Genomic DNA, 24,724 nt, shown 5'->3' with positions numbered 1-24,724 from the left:
AGAGATGTTGTTTAGGTGTTGATTTTTACAGAACTAGTCCTGGAAGCCTCTGTTGCCCCTAACCTGAGCCGAGAGTCTCCAGATCATACAGTGAAAGATTGATACTTTGCTTTGTCATATAAATGAATTCTCTGGTTATCACAATTACTTCAGGACACTAAGCCAAATCTTCTGCCTGAGAGCTTGGGTTTAATAAACAAAAAGTAGTTGGCTAGCTATAAGCAAGCTGATTAAATCTTTAGCTAAGCAGACTAGGCAGTACTGCACCAAAAGCTGAAGTAAGAGCTGGAATGTTTCTGGCTGCCAGTGAGCTAGTTACCACCAGCACTCCTCCCCCTCACTAGTTTTTGCACTCAGAAAGGATTCAGTTTTCAGTATCAACATAATCCAAATTCTAGGCATTTTTGTTAATGTTTTAAGAAAGAAGACTATGCAGTTTTACCTCAACACACCTAAAACACGAGTACAAAATCTGACTATAAACCTAAAATGGCTGCTACCAGCACAACAAAAACAAATGGGCAACAGTTTATTCCAGAACATCTGGAATTCTTTTCTGACAAAAAAAAAATGCACTACATGCTTCAGAACTGTCTTTTAAAATGTAAAGCAACCAATTGTAAAGGCTCAGGCTTTGTGTTTAAAGTGTGTAAGAAATGTTATATACCAGTCACCTAAAGTAGAACTAACTACTTGTATCATGCTAGAATTAATTTAGATATCTACTTCAAAAAAGTTATCACTCAAGTGCTAAATAAGTTAGGATCTTAAGCCACTAACGTATTTTCTAAGGAGTGCTAAATGAATTCCATGAAATATTAGCTAGCATATTTCTCCCAGAGTCTGCAGACATACTCAAAATACAGACTTTGTTATAAGGTAGTAAGTGACCTACAGGAGAATCACTGTCTTAATACTTCTGCCCCTTAGCTGTGGTCATCACTTGAGTCTGATGATGCCCAGAGTAAGAACAGGCAGTAAAGCACAATTACAATCTGTTTAAACTTCACCCCAGAGTGAAAGTCCAAGCAAGCACACTCCAAGCAAGTACTGGTCTTTTGTTTATGTCTTTCTATATTTTATGGAAGGGATGGGAAAGATTCTAGTGCCTAAAGGGTTTAAAAGTAATATTTTAATACATAAAATAATGTGGAAAGAAACATCACATAACCAAGTTACTCTGTTAAAAAATTATATTAAATGCAAAGAGCTTATCTGCAAATAAGAAGGCAGACCATGTGACCTGGGAGATCCTTCCCAGTTCTGTGTTCTGGAAAGTAATCCTATTAAGACAGTCTGGTAAGAGGATTTTCATTAGGCATTGATTGTGCCATCATTTGCACTTTATGAAGTCAAACACAGAGGACTGAAGTGTGTGTGATCCTCTTGTTGGCAGCATATTTGGAATGGTGGACTCTTCTGAGTCACCACTAGAAGTGTCACCTCTAGACTAGCACCACTACACACACCAGCCATTGACTTACTTATCATTATGCCTCTCAATTAATACTATATTCTATACTACCTTTGCTTTACAGGCTGAACAGTATTGCACTGAATTAATGATCTGCAAGTGTTCCAATAATTAAAGACCTATAGTAACAGGTTATGATTTTTCTCTATATTTAGATCCACTAAATCTATGCTACTGATAAATAATCACATGGATTGAAAATACACAAGATGCCTTCTGGGGCTGCAATCTGTGTGTTCCCTGAAAATAATTTAAGATGCCATGCTGAACTGGTTCCTAGAATAGATATCATGCTTCCAGGGAGGGAGGGAATGGTGGGGAGGGGAGGTAACAGTTCTGCTAATGAAATGTGATCCTCAGAATTAAATACTTATCACTTCAAAGAAGATTTGATTTGTTTCAGTGTGTACCTCTGCCCAAACAATTCCTTATTCCAAGAAGATCTTTAACAGGCTAAATTTATTCTATCCTTTGAAATAAAGTTGTACTGCTGCTGTAGGGACTGCATACAATTAAGATTTTATACCCCTTCTCCAGCATTAATAAGTTCTAGAAACCTTGACTTCCATAATTCCATGTGTCACATGGGAGAACAGCAAAAGAAGCTGCTAATGTTTTACAACAGGCAGCCAAAAGTTGCAGTGACAAAGATGGATGGCCACGTCTAACCTACTCAATTTGTGCTGTCAAATAGAAATTTCTGGAGTTAGATGTAAGGCAGAGAAAAATGAGATCTTGGCTTGTGAATACTGCAGGCAAGACACAAGACTGGAAGAATGTATTGATATTGCTGCTGCTGCTTTATCACCTGTAGTGACAAGAGACAAGGGAACCATAATTCAGACTGAATCAGGTTAGAGATGGGATAGCTTTATTCCCCCCATTGGTATCTCCTGCACTGTCAGAATATTATGTAAAGTATGTACACATTATGTACAGTAGTATGCTCTTCAAACCACATAGGTTTTTTTGGTTGGGTTTTAAATCCCGTTACAGTGTTTTTAAAGTGGCTGATAACATGTTTTAAAGGGAGAATTATGAGAAAGCAACCAGGAGCTCAGCCAGTCTTTGCAAGGTATGAATCAAAAGAGAATGAGTTTAGGGTGGTCATGAGAGTCAGCTATCACACTACTTGTTCTAGCTGAAGTAAGACTTAATTTCACATCTTTTTATTTACAGTCAAGACCTATTTAGAAATATTCCCTATGCCTTATAAGAGGAGTCAAACATTCCATGAAATAGGTATTTTCCTCATTTAAACAGGGTTATTTTTGTTTCAGGCATTTGCTTTGACAGCACAGGTTAGATCAGCTAATGCAAAGAATAAGGAGAGACTGTCATAACAGAGGGTTACAAGGAACCAGCAGTGCACAAGTCAGCCCAGCACCTTCAACAAAGCACAATATAACCTGCTGTCAGCTATCTGGGGATGGATCATCCATGTTGTAGTTTAATTGTGCTACAAGTACAGACACATCCAAGCTACACTCAAGTCCAAAAGCAATACAATTAATTTTTGCTATAAACCTGAATGACTAAAAGTTGTAGAATAATGACCAGTTCCCCCTCTTCCCCTTCAGCTGTACAGTCACTGCATGATTTGTAGCAGACTACCTTTTTTTTATCCACAGTTTTTCCATTGTATCCACATTCTCCCACCCACCCCCTCTTTTCCTTTGTTACCCTGGATAATCAAGTACCGGCTCTATGTAAAACAATTTGCCTAAAGGCACAAGAGTCTTGGTAGCCACAAAGATTGGAAGCTACTGTTAATAAGAAGTACAATTATAAAATCTGAAGTGATGTAAGCAATCAATTATTTATTCACCTTGTTATAAAACAACCACACCTACTTCTTCAGCAAAGCAACCAGTTGAATCTTGAACAGAGAGGAAAAGGACAAAAAAATTGCTATGGAATAGCTGCTAAACAATAATCTGTGTTGTGAAGCTTTAAATTAGAAGTCAAGAATATTGCTGCTGATTCAGATAAAACAATGAACCATGACCAGCGCAGAAATGACATCTAGACTAAACAAAGATCAAATAGTAGAAAAAAATCGTTTTCTTGCAATCATAGAAAGGTTTGGGTTGGAAGGGATCTTAATGCTCATCTAGTTCCAATCCCCCTACCATCAGCAGAGATATCTTCCACTAGGCCAGCCACATCCAACTTCAACACTTCAAGGGATGCAAAGTTCACAACTTCTCTAGGCAACCTGTTCTAGTGTCTCATCACCATCACAGTGAAGAATTTCTTCCTCATCTAAGCCTGTCCTCTGTCAGTTTAAGGCCATTCCACCCTGTCCTCTCACTACACACCCCTCTCAAGCTGTCTTGCCAGCCCTCTCTAAGTGTCCCTGAAGTCTTCTCTTCTCCAAGCGGAAGAATACCAACTCTTGGCCTTCACAGGAGAGGTGCTGCAGCCCCCAGTCATCTTTGTGGCCCTCCTCTGGACTCCCTCCAACAGGTCCATGTCCTTCGTATGCTAGGGGCCCCAGAGTTGGATGCAGTACTCGGTGGGGTCTCACAAGAGTGAAGTCAAGTGCTGAAGAACTCTTCCCCCTTGATCTGCTGGCCATGCTGCTTTTAATGTGGCCCAGGATGCAATTGGCTTTCAGGGCTGCAAGTGCACATTGCCAGCTCATGTTGAGGTTCTTGTCAACCAACATCCCAAGTTTTCTGCTCAGGGTTGCTTTCAATCTATTCTCCACCCCACTTGCATTTGTGGTTAGGACTGCCTTGACCCATGTGCAGAACCTTGTACCTGACTGATGAACTTCTCTCCTCGAATTCCTCTGCACTGTTGTACACATTTTGCATGCAAAAAGAAGGCAAGTGCAGTAGCTGAACAGTGGTACATTTCCTACTAGAGTAGGGTCTTTAGAACTTAAGGCAAGATCTTAATTTCATTTAGAAACAAAAGGCTTTGGCTTTATCACAATCAGGTGCTTGCTACCCTCACAGATCCTTAAACCCACTCCTCCAAAAAGTACTGCATGCATTTTACAAGGTTTGTTTTAACACAACATGCATTTCTTAGGCTTCCCATTTTCTGCTCTTGGGATTCAAATGCCTTTCTGTAGCTGCTCCATGATAGAATAAGCCTTTGCTACACCTGTCTTGCCTGTATCCTTTACAGGTCTCTGATCACAGCAACTCTTCAGCTGACACAAGTATGTTGTACAGTATCCCTTGCCTCAAGAGAGGACACGAAAGTTTGTGCTGTAGAACATGGAGATCTGTAAGAGCTGTCCAAAATAAATAATCCAAATAAATTTCTAAGCACCTTGGTGGACCTACAAGTTCTTTACTCCAATGCATCTGAACTGTAACACTCAATCTCCCAAAGAAAGAAATCCTTCATTATGCCTCCTACTAACTTGCATGTTTTTAAAGGAGTGACACTCTCTCTAGTTCTCAGATCCTTCTCGGCCTCTTTCCACCTTCAAATCCATGGAGAAAGGAATCCACATGCAATTACCATTTCTGAGATCTTAGTCCAAGTTAGAAGTCTATTCAAAGAGTGAGACTGTAGGCAAAAGTTGGTTTCTGTAGCATTTTGTTCAGTGGATTTTCTTGCCAAATGCCTTTCTGAGAAATGAATAATGAATTTCAAACATTACCTCACCAGAGCCTGAGGCATAAGTAGTACCTGATCATACCATCAGGTCCACATCACCACATGGCAGCCTTAGCAGCATGCTGACCAGGCTGTTTTGGAAAAGACAGTGTGTGGAGGGAAATGTTAGCATATCCCAGCTGCTTCATGAAGACAGACAAAGAGGGTGCTCTCCAGCTCTGCAGTCACTGAGCAACCAGGCAAAGGGAGCTCTTGATCTGTGCAGGACTGAGTTAAACTGCTCCTTTCCCTCCCATACTCCACTGCCAACATGAAATCCCCGACTCTTTTCAGTGCTTCATGCCACTCTTGTCATTGCAGTATCTGTACCAGAAGATGGAAGAAAATCTTACACATAACAATTCTCAGTCTGACTTGGATTTGTACTCTTAAAGGGAATGCCTGAAGGGCCTTTATGGGCATCTCTTCCAGCTGTATTTTATTGTACAGTGAATTTTTAAACACAATCTCAGGGTATTTCCATTCCTGGAATGGAAAAATAATAGATTTGGACATAACTCTCTGGCACTTCCAGACCAACATAATGTGCCCTGCCAAGCACTGACTTCCATACATCACTAGACATACTCTAATAAAATAATTGATTACTCAGCTAAGCTCAACAATATCTCAGAATGCAAATCTTATATTCAGCTTTTTAGAGTGCAAAGTCTAGGGGCTTATTTGATTTGCGCATGTAAATCTCTACATTAAAAATATTCAGCAACAAATCCAAAGCACAAGCAAAACCTTTCTTCATTATTGTGCAAAAATCTGTGTGCCATTTATAGCAAATGCTATCATTCTGGACAGGCAGGACCCCAGAGCACAGAAATTCACCTGCAAAATTGGATGGTTTCTGGGGACAAGTCCAGTGGTCTCTTTTTTTCATATACAAAGTCATACAAGTTTGGCAGGTGCACACAACATAGATCATACATCTGGAAAACTGGTCTGTCACCACTTTCATGCTGAACTACAAGTTGCAAACCATCAGGGAATGAATAGTGATGATGTAAGTAGTTCTGTGCAGCATTATTTTGCAATTCTTGACCAATAATGGACTTAGTCCAAAACACAAAGCATCTGTGGAGAAACTATTTTTAGTACCAAGATACCTATTAAAAGTCAACACTGAAGCCAGTTCAAGTCCTGCAATTAAGGTATTGCATTTTCAATATACTAACCCGCAACTACAACCTCAGTTTCAGCATTCACAGAAACCAGAACAAACAGGTTACATATATAAATACATACATACATATATATATATATATATATATTTTTTTTTTTTTTTTTTTTTATGAAGCAGTCCCAGAAGCAGACAGCCAGACCAAGCAGACTCACCTGAAGCACCTGACCTGAGTAGGTTAGCCTGGAAGGTTCTGGTGCCAAACAAATCCTGCTTAAGTCTCCCTGGTCCTATTAAAGCTTTCTACCTTGATAACCTTTACCATTCCGGTAAAGGGTCTTTTATCCCTAGAGTCTGCATCATGTGGAAGTAACCTTTCTAAAGCTAATCTCTGTGTCATATAACTGAGGTATGCATTAAAAATAGTCTCAAATAGCTCCTTCTAAGTCACACTCCCGACACCATTATATTGCTTGGCATCTAATTTTTAAAACTAAAAATGTACCAGTAAAGACAACATCCACTAGAAAAAGAACACAAACAAACCTGTCTCGTTATTTCCCAACCTCATCTCCTAAACTTTGTTGCCATGCCAAGACAGGCTTATAGCTGACTTAACTTGCAAGTACTTGAGAGACTATGAGTACATGTTTAGTTTTGAATAAAGGGAATCTTTCTGCAAGTATCCACTTACTGATGAATCTCAGCATAATAGCAAACATTATTTAAATGGAAAACAGTGAGCAGGCTCTACATTTATGCAGTCTAACAAAGAGACATGCAAGTCTTCTTACAGGCTTTCAGTGTACCACATTGGAAGCACCCTCTACTTATTTCTGCTCTTCCCAGAAATGAAGTGCACTGCTCCTTAGAAATAGAGCTCTGAATCAGAATAGCAATGAAACACTGACATTGGTTAGCTCTTCCAGGATTAAAAATTCAATGGCTATTTCTGACAACCTGGAAGATTTTAGATTGTTACAGAATTTAAATGTCACTGCATTAGGAAGTTATTGTAGATCTTCCATAGAAGTTGAAGTGAGCAATTCCCAACCCCCTCCCAACCTGCCCTCAGACAGGGTTATTAACTGTCTGCATAGGTGATTAAATTTCAGCCTGAGAGCTACATCTCTAAGCCTAGAAGTAATTCAAGCAGATTCAAGCAAAGCATCTTGCATTAAATTGCTATTGTCTTTAATCACTACACTCATCATACATCTTCAACTTTATTCTGATAACATATTAATAGCTTGACCTTTTCACTACCATCATCTGTGCTGACTCTGGACAATAGCAAAGAAGAGCAGAAAATGACTTAAATATTTTGCCCTTGGCCTTCAAATCTAAAAACATTTTGTTCTGTTATGCTAAACCACTTTTCCCCATAGAAGTCACCTCAGAAACCAAACCATCTAACAAATTATTTTTACTCAGCTATATATGGTCTCCACCTTAATGGAGACATTCTAAAGCATACATCCTTCTACTTTAGTTGGAAGCAACAACTGTAGCACGGAAAAGAATGAATGATTTTCCTCCAACAAGCCTGTGATTTGAATACTGTGAAGAGCAGCAACAATTCCATTGGGCTTTGGTCCTGTATACCACATCCTCTCTTACGAACAGAACAAGTTCACCCGCACGTCAAAAGCACACAGCCCAACAGGCCTGGTGCTTTTGAACAGTGAGAGTCAAACCAGAGGACAGATCCAGCAGGCCAGACACTAACTACATTATCAGCTTGCACAGGCACAGAATCATCAGTTCACACAAACAACTGTAAACACTTCCAGCCTCAGAAAAACCCTCACAGCCTACAGGCTATGGGGCCAAACAAGTCATGAGACTGGAGAGGCAAGTCACACCAAGACAAAGACTAAGAACTGCTTATTTTTATTATTTTTAACTGGAGTTTCCACTTGTATCTTTCCTTCCCACAGCTCATAGATGTGTGTTGAGGAGGCTTAACTTGACACATGCACATTTTTTATGTATCATTCTAACAAATCTGCCAATAAATCACTTTTGAGATTAAAAGAGTTTCTTTAAACATTTGTATTATGTGTGTGCTAGATATTCCATCCAGGTTATTTATATTTTCACATCCACACCTTAAGGACTCTGAAGCTCTTGTCTTCCTAGCTCCAGCATGCTCAGGAGTGAGATGTTGGCTCCTGGACATGCTAACTGCAAAATTCACATCTGGCTTCAACAAATCTCACTTCAGAAGTCTCTAACAAAAGTCAATTAGACGACTGATGGGAAAAGTATGTGTGAACCTCAGTTTAGCGTTAACGTTTTGGTAAGAGTAAATACCTGAGGTGGAAGTGAGATACGATCCATTGGGGATTAGAAGGTTTACAACATCGTTATCTCCACAAGGAAGACAACAGTTGCCATTTCTTTGAACAATCTTGAAACATCCTCCTGCTCATCTGTCCTCTACAAAAGGGAATTCATTCTGGCAACACTCGCTCTTTGCCCAGAGTAACAGAAAAACACATTTGATACATACAAATCACGTACATACAAGCCCCAGTGTTTTCGATTCTCGTCCTAATGACCTCCGAATTGCTCACTAGGATTTCCTGGCCAGTATCTTCCCCGCTCCTGTAGGTCGGGATAACGCAAAACCACGATCCAGAGGGGACCGTACCCGCACCGGAGTCTTTCCTCTCCAACAGCCGCCTCCGCACAGCCCCCGCGCAGGTCCCGCTCCCTCCTGCTGCTGTGCCCAGCACACCGCTCTGCCCTCCGACCGCCGAGCTGCCGGCGCCGGGCCAGATCGCGTCTAACGGAGACCGACGCCCGCCCAGCCCGTGCAAGGCGCCGCGGAGCCCCGGTCCGCCCTGCCCCAGAAGGCTACGGGGACAGCGGCTCCCGGCCACCACAGCCGCGGGCGAACCTCCTGGCATTCCCGGACCTGCCGCAGCCGCCGGGGCCCCCCCCGGAGGAAAAGGACCCTTCCATGCCCAGCCGTGCGGCAGCCACCGCCCGTCCCCAAAGGGCGGTCCCCTCTTATTCACCTCGGGAGGGCACGGGGGACACCCTGTCTATAGGACATGGGGCACCTTTCACCATTCCCTGAGCCGAGGCACCACTGGGGCGCGGGGCAGCGGCAGGGTGGAGGCGGTGGACCGGGAATGTCATTTGGAGGTGGCGGTGACAGCGCTCCCCTGCCCACCGCCGAAATGTGACTCGGGACAGGAGGAGGATGTCGGGGGCGAGGGGACTGAGGCGACAGCGACCGCGCCGGGGACCCCGCGACCCCGGCCCCGCACCTCGCAGCCGTAAAGCTGCCCCAGCTGCTCCACGATCCACTCCTCCAGCACCAGCCTCTTCCGCAGCTCCTTCCGATCGTATTTCACCGTCACTTTCCCTTGCTGGTGGCGCCGCTGCTGGACCTGCACCACGGCCGCCGCTGCCGACACCGAGTCCTCCCGGGAGGAGCTGCCGGAGGAGCCGCCGCTCCCGCCGCCGCCACGGGGGCTCTGGAAGAAAACGCGGTTCCCGCCGCCTCCGCCCGCTGCTGCCGCCGCCTCGCTGCCCCCGGTCGCCACCGACATGCTCCGCTCCGCCGCGGCTCCCGCCGAGCCGAAAGGCGCCCGCCGCCGCTACCGCCGGGCCGCAGCAGCCGCCGCTTACGCGTGTGCTCCGCTCCCCCGCACCTGCCGCTTAAAGCCTCGCATGGCTCGGCGGCGCAGCGGCCCCGCCGCCGGGGGTGGGTCCGGACCGGCTGGGCGGGGACAGAGGAGGGGCTCAGAGCGGCTCGGCTCGGCTCGGCACGGTACGGCGCGGGTCGGGTTGGCACAGCGCAGCACGGTCGGAGCGGCTCGGCGCGGCACAGCACAGCGTGCCCGGCGTCAGCAGCTTGGAGCGGAGTGTGGAGCACCCCCAGAGTGCCGCGGGGCTGCCCCGGTGCCGGCCAGGCACGGGCGGCCGCTGCTCGGCGGAGGCGGAACGGCTGTGCCCACGGCAGGGCGCTCCCGGGGAGCATACGCTCGCTGGGTGGTTTATGACTTTTCTTTTTCTCTAAGGAAATGCAGTATTGCCCCGTCACGCACGCTACGTTTATATGCATTGCATGCCTGCAGCACTAAAACGCTGAATGCAATAGTTTTCTTCTCTTCGTGGTTTGTGTGGGCGTGGGTGAGCGTGAATGGTTTCAGGACAGTGAACCCCAAGAGCTGATATTTCAAGCTATCAGCAATCAGTGTAACAATTAGCCATGTGGAGATGGCTTTCTAAAACACCCAGGTTAGCATCAGTGCTTTCAGCTGCTTCTTGTCTCTCAGGAGATGCTGAGTGAAATCACTGATGGCCCATCCTGCACATCAAAATGTGCCTATGACTGCAAGTAAGCAGCCAGCATTGCATAGGCGCTGGTTAGGGATGCCAAACCATCCCCATTAGCAAAGAGGTTTGCCTGTGGCAAGGGGCAGAAGTCAACTTCTTGCATGTGCAGAGCTAGGACTGAAAGTGCTTGGTGTGCTTGGTGTCCCAAGTTTGGGTATGGCTGTGGGAACCATCTACTGTCCACACTGCCCTGGGGGTGAATGTCTTAAGTCAGCAGGGAGCAGAGGGGAAGGAGGCACGGACCGCTGGCCACATCTGCCGGGGTGTATCTGCCTCAGTCAGATCCTTGCTGCTGTTTGGCATGGCCATGTGGTAGCAGTGAGATTTCAGCTTCTTCTGCTCTCAGCATGAGACACACCACTCAGAAAGAGGCTAGCATGAGGCATTTGAGCCTCATCAGGCTATTTAGGTAAAACACAGATTGTGCCACTAAAGGGATCATGATCTGATAAAATCTTATTACTGGTCTGAAATGCTATGATAGCTTTTAGATTTTCATCTAAAAAAAAGCACTAGTTTTTCAAAGCAAAGCATATGGAGTTAAGCTCCTTATCGGTGTGTGTGGACCACATGGTTTTCAGAGATACTGAGCAATTGCAACTAGGTACCAGTGTAGGTCACACTTGAAGCTTGGGCTGCAAGCAGAGCTTGAGAAAAATCATATCCCACAAATCTGAGTTTCTGCAAGAAGTCTGCCCTATTCACAGGGCAGCCATTGCGCAAGTGATTATCAGCTTCCAGATGGGTAGTGCTGCCTGCCTGGCTTTTATAACTCTAGGCTTGTGTAAATGCAGTAGGAAAATGCCATCATCAACAACTTGTTTTTAGAGAAACCAAAAAGAATACAAAAGGGTTTTTGAAAGAGGGGAGTGGCTGTGTTTTAAACTTTTGTGTTTGGAGTGGCCTATAATTTGGGTCTACAGCTCTGCATGTCATGATAGAAGGCTGGTGCTGACGTACTCAGCCGCAAAACTTGAAACTTTCTTGTTCAGAGCAGGAACATTTTCATCTTTATGGACTGGTTGATGTTTACATTTGCTGAAAAAAAATTGATTAATATGAAAGAAGGTCAATATTGCTTAAGAGGCTTTCAAAAGTCATATTGAGCATCATACTTGGGATATATTCTATGAGATATAAAGTAGGAATACCTAAACTTTCACCATAATAGGATGTTTTCTGGAGCCAAAAGAACACTGAGGTGTTCCATGCTGGACCTAAGCTGACTAGAAAATACTGAGCTTTTTCTTCTCTGCTGTAGCAAATATCAGGTGAACAGATGGCTAAAATATTTTCTTTGAGTGTGAGAATCCAAGAGGTCTCAGCTGAAGGACTTTTCTGATACTAACAGGATATTGTAATCACTGCAGACATTTAAAATCTGGTACCCGCTATTCAAATAACACTTCCACAACACTCTGAAAGTGGAAAATGAAATACTGGTGATTAAAAAGCATGTCCTCAGAGGTTATAATTTCAAAGTTACAATTCTAACATAATGCATAGGGCTTGGTAAATGTGGGTGGATGAGAAACTGGTAGAACTGCCAGCATTGTCATGAGGCAGTTTTATGTGCCATTGGTTTTTCATTCAGTTTTTAAAGTGAGTGCATTCCTCAGGAAGCCAGAGCAAAAACTGCTGCCAAGAATCTTTTCTGCAGTGATTTTTCTTTATTTGAAAGAATGAACTAGTTGTTTAAAAGTCAAAGTTGAGCAAAAACGTTTAGATCTGCTAATATCCTGGGAATGAGCAATGCAGTACAGTGTGGGCACAAGCTCTACTTTACTCCTGAGTGGCTGGAGGCATATGAGAGCATTTCTTGGAGAGAGAATTTTCCTCACAAATACTTCTCCGTACCACAATGGAACCATTAATGGTTACACCCATAACAAATACAAGAGTGAATGTGGCAGGGGAAAGGAAATCCTTCCCAAAACTTCAGCCTTAGTTTTAGACCTACCTTAAGGAATTAATTCAGTGCATAAGAGATTAAGATTCATAGATGAGGTTTTTTCAGCAGCTGAATCAAAATCACAGTGCAGCATTTAGTCTAATGCTAATCGTTGATCAATAAAGCCAAAGGGGAGATAAAATACTACACTTCTGAAATATTGTGTTCTTTCAGTATGATCATGTCTAGATCTCTCTCACAAGAGCATCGTATCAGGTGACAGGATAAGTAAATAACAGACAACATGAAATAGGAAACACCAAAGGCAGAACCCGCAAGAACACTTGCATAACCTGCACTTCCTTATGTTTCTTTCCCAAAGAGTAGATGTGGGGATCTCTTGTGAATGTAAGCAACATGAGGCTGTATCCACTTCCCAAGTGTATATTGTACAGTCCTAATCTGTTTTGCAGCCAAAGAAAATAATACAGAACATATGGACTAATTTTTCAGGAGGCTTAGGCAGTGACCCTTAGGGATTCAAGGCCCTGAGCGTTAATTGCCTTTTCACCTTCAGTAACCCTCTATGACAGCACATCTATTCTCTTCCTAAACAATTGATATTTCCTATCAGTCCTGGCCACAAATGTCAGCATAGACTCATTTATGTACCTAAGAGGTTCTTCTCCAGGCAAGCTTGCTGTTTAGGAAATTAACTTTAGATTTGTTATCTCCAGTGATAATCTGAATACCCATTTTCCTATGCTGTCAAATACTACAATGGCCAAAACCAAGACCTCTTTTGTAATGCTGTTCTCCACAGGTTTTCCTTCCCCAGAGGTTGCTCAAAGGAAGGACCCCTGCAGCTTGTGTCTTCTCCATGGCTTTCCATTGTTTCATGGCTTTCCATTGTTTCATAGCAACTTCTCTTATGTTTTCCATGTTTTTTTCTGAACAACTTTGGAAATGATAGTTGCTGGACTCTGAAATAAACCAGTATGTGTCATGAAATATTTTTTGAAGCATTTTTACTTTCCTGAGGCATTTGTCTTTCAGGGATTCATGTGAGTTTAGTTCTGGTGCTTTCTACCTCACTTGATGAGGTATTTATGAAGAAATTAAGAGCTGAGTGAAAGACTTATAGCTGGAGATTTTCAGCAACCCAGAACTGTTTAAACTGCAAAGTACACACCAGTTGGTGATTTTATTTCCTTATTGAAATGTACATTTGTGTTATATGTTCTCAGAATCATAGGAGTCATTTCATTCCTTGGCTTGTTAACAAAATACTCAAGAGTTGCCAGGGAATCTCCTAGGTGTGTAATGATACACTCCATTATTTTTGCAAGGCCAGACAGTTTTTGCCTACTAGCTAACTCTGCCTTTCAAAAGCTCTTTGTGGCATCTTGTTGGTGAGCTGTGAGACTTCGCTCCAGGCTCAGCAGTGAGATTCTCTGTTGCAGGGCTTCTCTTTTGCATGATTACTGGAAACTTCCATCAACCAGATAGTCTGTCTTGTGCCTGGTGATGGCATCTGAGGAGCCTGAAGCCACCATCCTGAGTTAATTGATGTGTAAGAAAAGTGTATGTTTGTGCAAGAAAAGTGTTTCATCTGTGAGGAGCCTTGGCATCCCGTTCAGCTGGGAGGAGGTCTCACCTCTGTGATGTGGGTGCTGGGGTCATGGTTGAGCATTGCCTTGTCTGGATCAGTGTTTCAGTGTTGCCATCCTCCTCATCAGTAAGCCTCATCATCACTTCAGGGGGATCCTACCATACTTCATAAACCACTGCAGAATTAAGTTTTGCTTTCATCACAGCAGTACCCCATGTGTGTCAGACTGTGTGTAAGTGTCATTTTTGAGTCTCCTATTTGAATTTAGCTTGGGGCTATGAGCTGCTAATGGGCTCTGTGTCTCTAAGTGATTTCCTACTTTGCATGTCCTAATTAATGCCCCTCCCTCTGACTGATAACTTTCTTGTCTTTCCAGATATATTATTTTGTTTTCATTTATTATTGCTTTTCATCTGTTTGTAATATTGATGTTCCATACTCCAAAGACACTGTGTTTGTGTCAATCTATCACTCTCAGCACTGCTGGCTTTTTGTTCTTGCTCATCATCCTTTTGATGCTCCAAACCCCTACTTTTTTGGCTTGTTTTGCCTTTATTACAAAGCTCATCACAGTCTGGCTCATACAAATGTTTGTTACCAAGGGCTGTTTTGTCCTTTGTTCTTCCTTCTGAAGAGAACAGTGGCTCATTGCTCAATCTGCTGCTGTTTTACCTGTGGTAAAAACAGTAAGTCTAATAATATGAGTCAGATAAAATAATGGCACAAAGCAAATATTTGTTATAGTGAAGTGTTTGCTCTGGTCCCTTTTGCTTATAACATTATCTGTTTATCCCTTGAGATTGTGATAATGAAACTTTGGAAGATTTGGATTTCAGGAGGAGAGTGTTTGATATGCTTAAGTTACACTGGCGAAGATACACTCAGGTACAAGGTAAAAGTGCTACATGAGAGAGAAAAAATAGAGGGAAAAATAAATTTCCACACATGCACTCATTATTTCCTACAAAATGTGCACAACGATAATTTCTTCCTGTCTCCGAGCAGAGATCCAAGCATGGAATGTGACTGTAGCCTCACTTCTTCCCTACACCAGTAGTGGCTAGACACCACAATGCCCTGAATCGGCCAGTGGTGGCTATATCTCTGTTCCTCCAAACTCTCACCTTACTCACTTAGTGCAGGGCCACAAGATACACCTCTCTAGCTGCTTCCAGACAAGAAGACTCATTGGGAACCCTCTATACCAGCTGTCCATAGGAGCAGTCTCTCCTTCCCCCAGTTCTGCTGATGGCTGCCCAGCCACTGTCCTCAGAAGGCAGAAACCTGCCCTTCAGGCTCCTTATGATTGCCTGTCTTGGCAGTTTACGTGGCACTCAGGTTGTTCAGCTCTGGCTCTCCCAGCTGCTCTTGAAGCAGCAGTGCTGGGAAAGAACACAGGGACATTTGGAGCAGGAGGTCTCTGTGGAAGAGCTCCAGTGTGCAAAGGCAGGCAGCCTGGGCACCCACTGAGACTGTGTCTGAGAACACAGTCAGAAATTTAGAGAGTTCTCAAGTGTCAGGTACAACACCTCCAAGCATCCCTGGTACCTACTGTTCGGACATGTTAGGATGCACAGACTGTGCTGTCGTGGCACTTTGTGTGGAGGATAGGTAGCAACTAAAGAAGTGGGTAACCTCTGTTTACTTGCACTTGCCCTCAATAACATCAGCAATTCCTGGTACAAATGGCCTATGATTGTTCACCTGAGCACCACCATCCATGCTGTCACTTTTATTTAGAAAGATGTGACATCCATCCTTTCTTCTGGAAGGGATTAGTGAGGAGGTAGGGAATCAATAAAGGCAAAGATTTGAAAAAAAAGCCAACAGCAAAACAAACCAGGAAGCAGGGTTGGACAATTAGCATCCCACAGCCTCTAGTAATATTGATTGTTGTTTTGCCCTTGAATCCCGCTCTGCTTACATAGAAGTATTAACCCTTTGGTAAAATGCAAAGGGAGAAAATGAGTGAAAGTATTTGTACTAGTTCACAAAAAGAGATAAACAAAAATATTAAAAGATAGTATGGGTTAGAGAGTAAGACATTAATATCTAGATTGGTAATTGTCAGGATCAGTCATCTCCCAGAATGGTACCTGTCACCTCAGCTACACAATCCATTTCACTTGCACTCAAGCAACAATGAAGAATGATAATATGTTATTCTGTATAACTTAACCAGCCTGTAAAGGAGGAACATAATGTGGTTTACCCATTTTGCTTGGCAATTAGTGGTGAGTGATAGAATTTAGGAATGAATCTGGGAAGAAAAAAAAGAAAGCTAGACTGACAGTAATGACTTAGAAATTTTGATGCCGGTAGTTCTGCTTTCCTTCGGGTCCTCTCACCCCTACTTCTTAACGCATTCTGCAGAAGAATGTATGCATAGTGACCCCAAGTTTGTCTGAAAACTGGCAGCTAAAACCTGGCTGTTCTTGGTTGTTGTACAACATGCTGTAGACATGCTAAACTTCCCAAATCCTTAGTTACCTCATTTGGGAAAGCAGGAGCCCTACTGGGCTGTTTAGCATAGAAAGAATCTGTGCCCTCTCTGGCTATAACAGGAGATGCTAAGAGCGTGTTCTAAACATGAAGTAATGGATGCCATCCCAGTGCACACTCTTTCAGGCTAAATGCCATTTTGAAGGAGGAGCATAAACAATCGAGAAGGCTTGCTGGTGAAAGCTATCAGCTAGGGTTTGACTAGAGAACAAAACAAGGAGCAGAAGTAGAGCAATACTACTTTGGTGCCTTTCTGAAAGATTTTTAGAAGAGTGCTGATCACAGTTTTCAAGTTGTTTAATATTCCAAGATGCCACTCAGAATCTAGTAAATGAAAAACATGGAGGGTGCAGTATTGAAGACAGGAGATCAGCAATATGTAGAACTGCAACAAAACCAGTTCATCAGTTTTATATGCATATCACAGGATGCAATGCCATAAAAGAAATGCAAACACTCCATATTCATCTGGAGTGGTCACCTACACAAACACACCATTTGAATATGTGAATTTGACAGCAGTTCTACCAACAAGGACCAACAAGGGATCTGAATTGCAGACTGAACATGAGTCAAAAATGTGCTGTGCTGAAAAAAGCTACATTGCAGTGGAGTGTATAAAGAAGTATGTCAGGAGACGCGAGCTAACTTTACTGTGCAAGATTCTGTGGGTAAGGGCTCTTAATTCTCACTTGTTAAGACTGTGAGGTTCCAGAAGAGATTGGACCAATTTGGTAGAAATTGAAGAGAAGCAACTGAAATGACTGGACATCTAAAAGACATACGCCTTTTGTAATATCCTACAGGGAAAGACTAAAGGAAACAGAAATATTTTGTTTATAAAATGTAGATGTGTTGATAAAGCTGGGAAAAATAATGTGCTCTGGATCTCATGTGGTGAATGCAGGGAATAATGAGCCTAAACTGAAGCGAAGGAGATCTTGATTAAATGTGCTCAAAAAATTTCAAACAGTAAGGATAGAGAAACAACAAAATATGCTGCCTAGGGAGACTGTGTAATCCACATCTTCAGAGGTTTTTCAGAAAGAAAAAGGCAAATATTTATTGTCTACTTATTTCTCTGCAGAGAGAGTTTATCCAGCCTGAAGGTAACAAGATGAAGGAGTCTCTCAAGCTACACCTACCCCCCTAAGCTCTCAAGGGTCAGGAGAAGGCTCAAGCTATTCACTAAGCCACCAGGGTTGTCCCCATTACAGCTCAGCCCTGCCCTGGTCACTGACCTGAGGGAATAATCTCCAAAGACTGTCCCCAATATCCACTGTGGACACGGCTTTCATACATGGGGGAAAGTATTCCTCTGCACCATGGTATTTACCCTTAGGGAGAAAGAAGAGGTCATGACCCCATTTCTTGTAAAGACAAGCCTAAAAGTGCCCTCCAGTCGTAATTTCTCTGGATATTTCTGTAGCAAGCTATTTTTAACAAGGAGAACCCAAAAGCCCTCTCTAAACATGTGCAATTTAATTGAATTAGCTTTTATGTGTACAACAACAGGCTCTGGGGCATTCATGCAATTTTGCTTCACTTAGTAGCTTTTTTTAAATAACGTAGGAAAAGAAACATTCTATGTGCATGCATAAGATGTTCATAAATACAAAATAGTTATAATAATTCATTCCATTATTACCAAGATCCAAGTCCCATTAGCCTAAATACTTTCACAAATCTGTAGCAAGCGATACTCCCTGTCCCAAACACTGCACAGGTTAAAAAATCATGGTCATGTGAGAACATTTTCTTAAGTGAAAAAATGAGATTGTCTGAAGTAATTTTTAGTATAAGGCACAATTTAGCATTCCCCCCCACTACTTAGGCTTAAGTAATTTTCCAGGAAGTTCAGCTAGTAAGCTTTATACGATGAGATAACTGCTCCAAAACTTCCTTTTCTTACACAAATATACATATTGGTTAATCTCTTAAATGTCTGTCCAGATTGTCTCCATTTAACAAGCCTCAAAGAACTGGGTAGCTCAGAGATGATTTTGGGGCTTTTACATATTTTTTCCTATATATAACTTTCAAATTGTTATGGTAGGAGAGTGAAATGCTGTCAGGTCCTGTAAAAACTAGTTGCTCTCTTTTAACTGTAGTCAACTTTAAAGCTATTTTATCATTCTGGCTTTGCATGTTTCTAAGCACCACTGAGAGTCTGGGTATCAGCACTTCATAAAACTGCTTCCTAAACTGAAATTCAGAGCAGTGTTTCAAAACGAACCCATATATTTCTCACAGTAGTGAAAATACCACCTGAAAAAAGTCAGGGTTATTTTCTTTTCCTGTTAAACCCCCATAAGAAAAACACCACAGGCATTAGCTAGTTAGTAACCTCTTAGTGCACTGACCTGTTTGATGTTCACGGGAGGTTAGTCAATATGTTAGCCTTAGATAGGGTCCCATTAGTAATTTATGCATGAATTTTATTACATAGTTCAATCTTCATCTACCCCACAGCCTGCAAATGCCCCTCCATCACACACTGCTACATAAAATGTGAGTTATGAGAAAAAAGTTATTAATTCTATTTAAATTTTGGTCCTATGAAAAAGGCATGGCATTGAGGTATGTTTGTAATATTTTGCACTTAAAAAATAGTATTATGTTTCTACTTTTAAATATGGCATCCCAGCTAATGTTAAATTAATCATAAATCATTTAGGACATTTCTAATGATTATTATTCCTATGCCACACTCTATTGATTCTGAAAAACTCACTAGATTGACCTCCAAAAAAACCCTTGGCATTTGAAGAAATGACATGTAGATGTGTGCTAGCTTCTGTGGCTGAGAATGTTAGTAATTCATCTCTACAGAACAGACAATTAAATGTCCCTGGTATGTTGTAAATGGGAAAAGATTGCAATCTGCCATGGATCATCCTGAGAATAGAAGCCTAATGATTCAAAGTCAGAAATTGAATTTGATAAGATACACCTACTAAGCTATGTGCTTTCTGATTATGAGGCTGTATCTAAAGCAGCTGTTCTAGAAAATGGAAGGTGAGTCTGAAAAAACTAGAGAGGCAGAGCATATGAAAAAGATTGAACCAATGTTTGTTGCTGTGTGAAATGGTCCTTCCTGAATTATCTACCTGTGACTATTTTTTGATATATAAGTGCTCTTCACCTTGATATTTTTTCTAGCAACAGTATATTTATATTCATCCATCTAAATTATTCCTGCTAGGATACATAGTCCAGCTCTGTAGCACTAGGAAATGAGACAGTTATAGGTAAAGTTAATAAATCCTCTTTGACTGCCTTCCCTCTTAAGAGCTGAATCCCAAGCCCATAGTTAGGCAGCTACATTTTCTACACAGTACAGCAGGCATCTAAGAAAGGAAGCCACACAAACCTCTTGCTTTTGCAGAAGCTGCCCAAATTGAGTTTGAAGCAGTGATCCTCGTTCAGAATTGCCTCCACTGATTGTGAATGGGAGCTAAGAGCAGCTTAGCAATGTGCTTGCAGCATTTTATTTGGGTTTATTTAGCCCACTTCTCAGAGCCTGACTTCAGCAGAGGCTGTGGGGGCTGCCCTGGCAGACACCAGAGGAGCCTCCTGGGTAGAGGCACTTTTTTAGGGTGACTGAAGTAATTCTATAGTCAACTTCTCCATCTTTCTATGTGAGTCTTTTGACTATGAATTTGCTCTTTAGGCAGTGGAAAACAAATACCTCTCCTTAGCTGTTAGTAAAACTGTCACACCCTAAAAAACTTCTGCCAGCAATTATCATGAAAAATACTATTAAACAGCCTTTCTATGAGTTTTTAAGTGAAGTGTTGCATTCTTTCATGGATGAAGCCAGTGTCTCCTGCTAGGCTTTCTCAATTCTCTTCCCTTAGATTTGGGGCCATAGGATTTTGGCCTACTGTCTCCTAGTGAAAAAAAAAAAAATCATAGTTTAAAAAAAAAAGCTTCAATGAAAAGACACATGCCTGGCTTCATCTCTAGTCTGATATACCTGATAGCAGATGCTGCACACCCCTGCATCCTTCAAAAGAAGGTGGCACAGTGCTTGTGTAAGTTACATTTTTAGGAATCTTTTTCTAAAAAAGGTGAAAATTAAAAAAACAGGTGTTCCTTGTTTGCTGAAGGGAAATGGAGAAATTACTTCTGAATTTACTCTGAATTGATAGTCCGCTCTATTGCACCATGCCTGAATTGATATATTATACTCTACAATATTGTTATTTTTATAAGAGATAGGGTATTAATGGCAGTAATGATTTCTTCCATTAAGCAATTCAGAAATTATCATGTGTTTGTTTAATTTTTTTGCCCAGCTGATCTCACTCTTTCCTGTATTAGCTAGGGGATTTGTTAGTCCTGAATCCTCTCGGCTCATAGATTAACGTGACATGACATGTTTCTTTTTATGTCAAAACATTTACAGTGTACTTATAAAAACTAATTGAAGGTTTAAAATAAGCCTATCTCATAGCATATTTAGGTTGTTTATTTCTAATTTTCTTATGAGTACTGTTCAATAAATGTAGTTCTTCTTAGCAGAGCCCTGTAACATTTTTAATAAAGTCAGATGAAGATTTTTCTCCCTCACAGTTCCCATTAGCCACAACAGATCTTTCTCTTGCTGCCTGTGCATGTTCTGACTGTCATTTCAACACTGACTCATCGCTGAGAAAAGATTAAGACTTTGACTCGACAGGTTATAATCCTCTGCCTGTGCCAGGAATGCAGTGCTCTGCTATCTTACAACTGCCAGCCCGTGCCTAAGGAGGCATGATGGCCCTGTCTGATGTAATTCAGCTTGTCCTGATTAGATAGGGGGGGAAAATACACACATGTCTAACTGAAGCATGGGAATTATTTTACTGGATTATTAATGCAATTGGAAAATCTATGGTAACATTTATTAAATACGCGTTCGTGCCCATGTGTAACCTGGCTCAGTTCATTACACAGGATGAAGGTTGGAAACTGCATCCTGTGAAGTAGTTGGAGTTTTTCCCCACTGCTGAACAGGCAACATTTTTCATGTTCTTTCCAAATCATCCTTATGGTTCACAATGATCTTCTTTCTCTCTCTACTACTTTATTTTATTGCATAAATGCTAAGAATGGCACTTGTTCCAGAGAGCATTACCAGAGCTTTAACATATATTTCAGTATATTGCACACACTGAAGTAAACTTACCTTTAATAAAATGTAGCAATGCAGTTGCATGTAACACAGCTCATGAACTTTTTTTATGTGGTCAGTTTCCTACCATCTGCTTTGCACACAGTACTCGGGCTTGTGGAGCAGCTTCCTGGATTTTGACATTTTTATTGCAGATGCCATGCTTCTTCCCTGTTACAACGCCAAGCTTTTCTTTAATCTGAAAAGCAACATACACACATTATACACTAGCTGACAAAGATGGAACAGTGTAATTGAAGAATAATGATTTCCATAGGAAACAGCCTGAAATGCCTGGCAGGACTACATCATATCAAGTTGGCAGATACTCATTATCAATTTATATTTAATTGTCATTAATTGCCATACTGAGGTAATGTAGCCATTCAATTTAGAAAAATGACAGAAAAGTCCTGAAGATCATTATAAAAGCATAGTTTTCATTAATACATTTTGGGCTTTGGAACTGTGTTTTGCTTCCCAGAGGGCATAGCAGGGAGAAAGACAAAAGTAGGTTTATGGCACTCACGTAAGAGAAGGACCCTGCCTGATGTGAGGGAAAGGCTGCATCATCATCTCTTTGACGTGGAGGTTGCCTCAAGCTGGGTGTGGGGAGAACAGGGCAAAATGTTTGAGCTATAAACAAGTGAAAGTAAATAAAATAATCCAGAAGTACACATAGGCCCTGAATTTCATTAATTAATCCAAAAGCAGTTCAGTTTATAACTAATTCCTGACTTGATTTTGGCAACATCCAACATGTCCTGCTGTCCCAGCACAGCTGGAGGAAGGTTCACAGCAGAGCTGTGCTGGTGCAGGTTTAGGACAGGTCATGTCAGTCCCCTCTGTAGAGCCACATAGCAACTCTGGATGTGCAAATCACTGCTATTTCTCTGTGACGCTAGACTCATGCCCACTGCACTCTGGCATGCCTGGAGAATGCAGGGACTCAGGCAGGTCACAGCATGGCTGGCAAAAGTCTTCCCACAGCCCAGTCTTCAGCTATCCATTCTAATCCTGCTCCTTATTTTCGGTGTCCAGTGTGAAGTCTTGGGATGAAAGGCAGCCCCACCAAAATCAAGAGCAAAATTCCACCCATTCAGAAGAAATTCAGCTGCTGCCTGGAGCTATGAAGTGGCTCTCATTCAGCCTTAGTGTCTGCAGGAAAAATACTGAGCAAATATGTAATTTTTGGGATGTGTGAACCCAAACAAAACATCAAGGTGTTCTGACAACATTTCAAAAGCCAAATGCATTCAAATACAGCAATTTGTGTCTCAGCCAAAGATAGCATTAAAGCCAGCAATCTGTACTTCAATAGCTGCAGGTTTGTCCCATGCTTCACTGGGGACATCCTGCACGTTCGAGGCCTGGCCAGAAGCATGGGGTGTGTAGAGTCAAAGCAGCTACCTAGACCAAGCACCAGTAAAATCCTTGAAATCATCATTCTTTCCTGAACACTGAAGGCTTACTGAAATCTATAGCTGAAAGCCCAGCTCAAAGACAGCTTTAGGGGAAGTTCATCTAACTACTCTATTGCAGCAGTACTTTCTGTAAGCAAGTTGGTCACTCATGCCTTCCCATGCCTTGCCTCTGATGACTATGGGAAGCAGATGTTTTGATTTCCATAATACTTTTTTCCTTCTCAGGTGCACTTCATTTGCTCTTATAATAATGGAACAGGTTTGATTTGGAGCAAATTTGGCTTCTATAGCCAGCTGGGTAGAAGAAGTATCAGATCTTGATGGTTGTTGTGAGATTTTTTTTCCGTTATTTTAGCTGGGAACCATTTCACATGTGTAGGGCTTTTCTTACATTTACTGGGCACCAGAAATCAATCAGAGTGCAGGAAACAAAAATCTTGAAGGTTCATCAATATTTCAGGCCCCATCAACAACACATTCATTTTTATTTGGAAAGGGATTGGAAATTTTGCTCACTTTGCAGCTTTGAAACAGAGCAAGCCCAGTTCAGTGGAACTGAAACCTTGAGCAGGTGACAGTGCCAGATGCTCCACCTGCCCCTTGCTGCCACCCAGTCCAGCAGACCCACGTGGAATGCCATCCATGTGACCACAGAGCACTGCAGAGCAATAGAGATTTCACATGATTTATTTGTTTCTTCCATGCTTAATGTTGCAAAGGGCTCTGACATGGAAGGAGTAGACAATTTTTAGCCTCTCTCTGAGACTTTGGACCAAAACTCTTGCCCTTCTGCCATCACCCTCCCTACAGATGGCACTGACCATTGGGGAAGCAAAAATTCAGAGTCTTAACTGGGAGTCCCTCCTTTCTTCAGGGCTGGCTTTTAGCTTTTAGGCCAGTAGTCTTTTTTTTGCCTCAAGGACAACAAAACACTATCCAGAAAAATTAACCTAATTTCCAGAAAACACAAAGGCAGTAGTAAGTCAGGCATAACAGGCCTGTAGACATTTGGAAAGATATGAAAACTTATTTATTTGCTTAAGTGCTACAGCTTTCAGTTCTTTCTTTATTCTTTTTGGTTAATTTATTTGCAAGATTATAGCAGTTTTATCTTTGCTTGATAAATAGTGGGAATTTCCGTGGCTTGGACTACAGCAACATTTTGAGGGCCTCTAACACGACTTGACCCCAACAGGATCATAGCTTGTCCTCATATTTTCTTTTCTGCAGAAGTTTAATTTTCTTAAACTTAGCCCCTGGCTTCTCTATTTTCTGTGTGACTGTTTTCTTTAAGGCTTAAGAGTTTTCTACCCGTTGAAAGTGTACCAGATTGACTAATGGAACAAGTGTCATGGTTCTGGAAAAGTATTTCCAAAGCATGTATATTCTTGTTTGACTCACGTTGTTTCTCTCAGTGGGAGAGTTACTGCGCATAGGAGAACATGTTATGTCCCAGTTAGTCAGGTAGCCTGGTGCTTACGTGTAGCTTTCCAAAGGAACATCATACCTTTTTGTGCAGTTTTGACTTGCTTTTATGTACTTTTTTTGGCAGCT

At 42.0% G+C, this 24,724-nt stretch overlaps 2 protein-coding genes across 2 annotated transcripts in view; one reads left to right on the top strand and one right to left on the bottom strand.

The window, feature by feature from the left end:
- Positions 1-9,919, bottom strand: part of PPP1R14C (protein phosphatase 1 regulatory inhibitor subunit 14C) — a 51,170-nt gene extending 41,251 nt beyond the window's left edge. Inside the window, exon 1 of the mRNA XM_041423916.1 lies at positions 9,509-9,919. Within this exon, the coding sequence (XP_041279850.1) occupies positions 9,509-9,793 (285 nt within the window). The 5' untranslated portion in view covers positions 9,794-9,919. The remainder of the gene's footprint in view (positions 1-9,508) is intronic.
- LRP11 (LDL receptor related protein 11) overlaps positions 9,792-24,724 on the top strand; it is a 66,466-nt gene continuing 51,533 nt past the window's right edge. Inside the window, exon 1 of the mRNA XM_041424038.1 lies at positions 9,792-10,376. Coding sequence (XP_041279972.1) covers positions 9,792-10,376 — 585 coding nt within the window. The remainder of the gene's footprint in view (positions 10,377-24,724) is intronic.

Source organism: Onychostruthus taczanowskii, unplaced genomic scaffold (genome assembly GCF_017590055.1).
Source record: "Onychostruthus taczanowskii isolate IOZ18803 unplaced genomic scaffold, ASM1759005v1 scaffold8, whole genome shotgun sequence".
Classification (NCBI taxonomy): Eukaryota; Metazoa; Chordata; class Aves; order Passeriformes; family Passeridae; genus Onychostruthus; species Onychostruthus taczanowskii.
The sequence above is the reverse complement of the archived record's forward strand: the minus strand, read 5'-3'. Positions and strand labels throughout refer to the sequence as shown.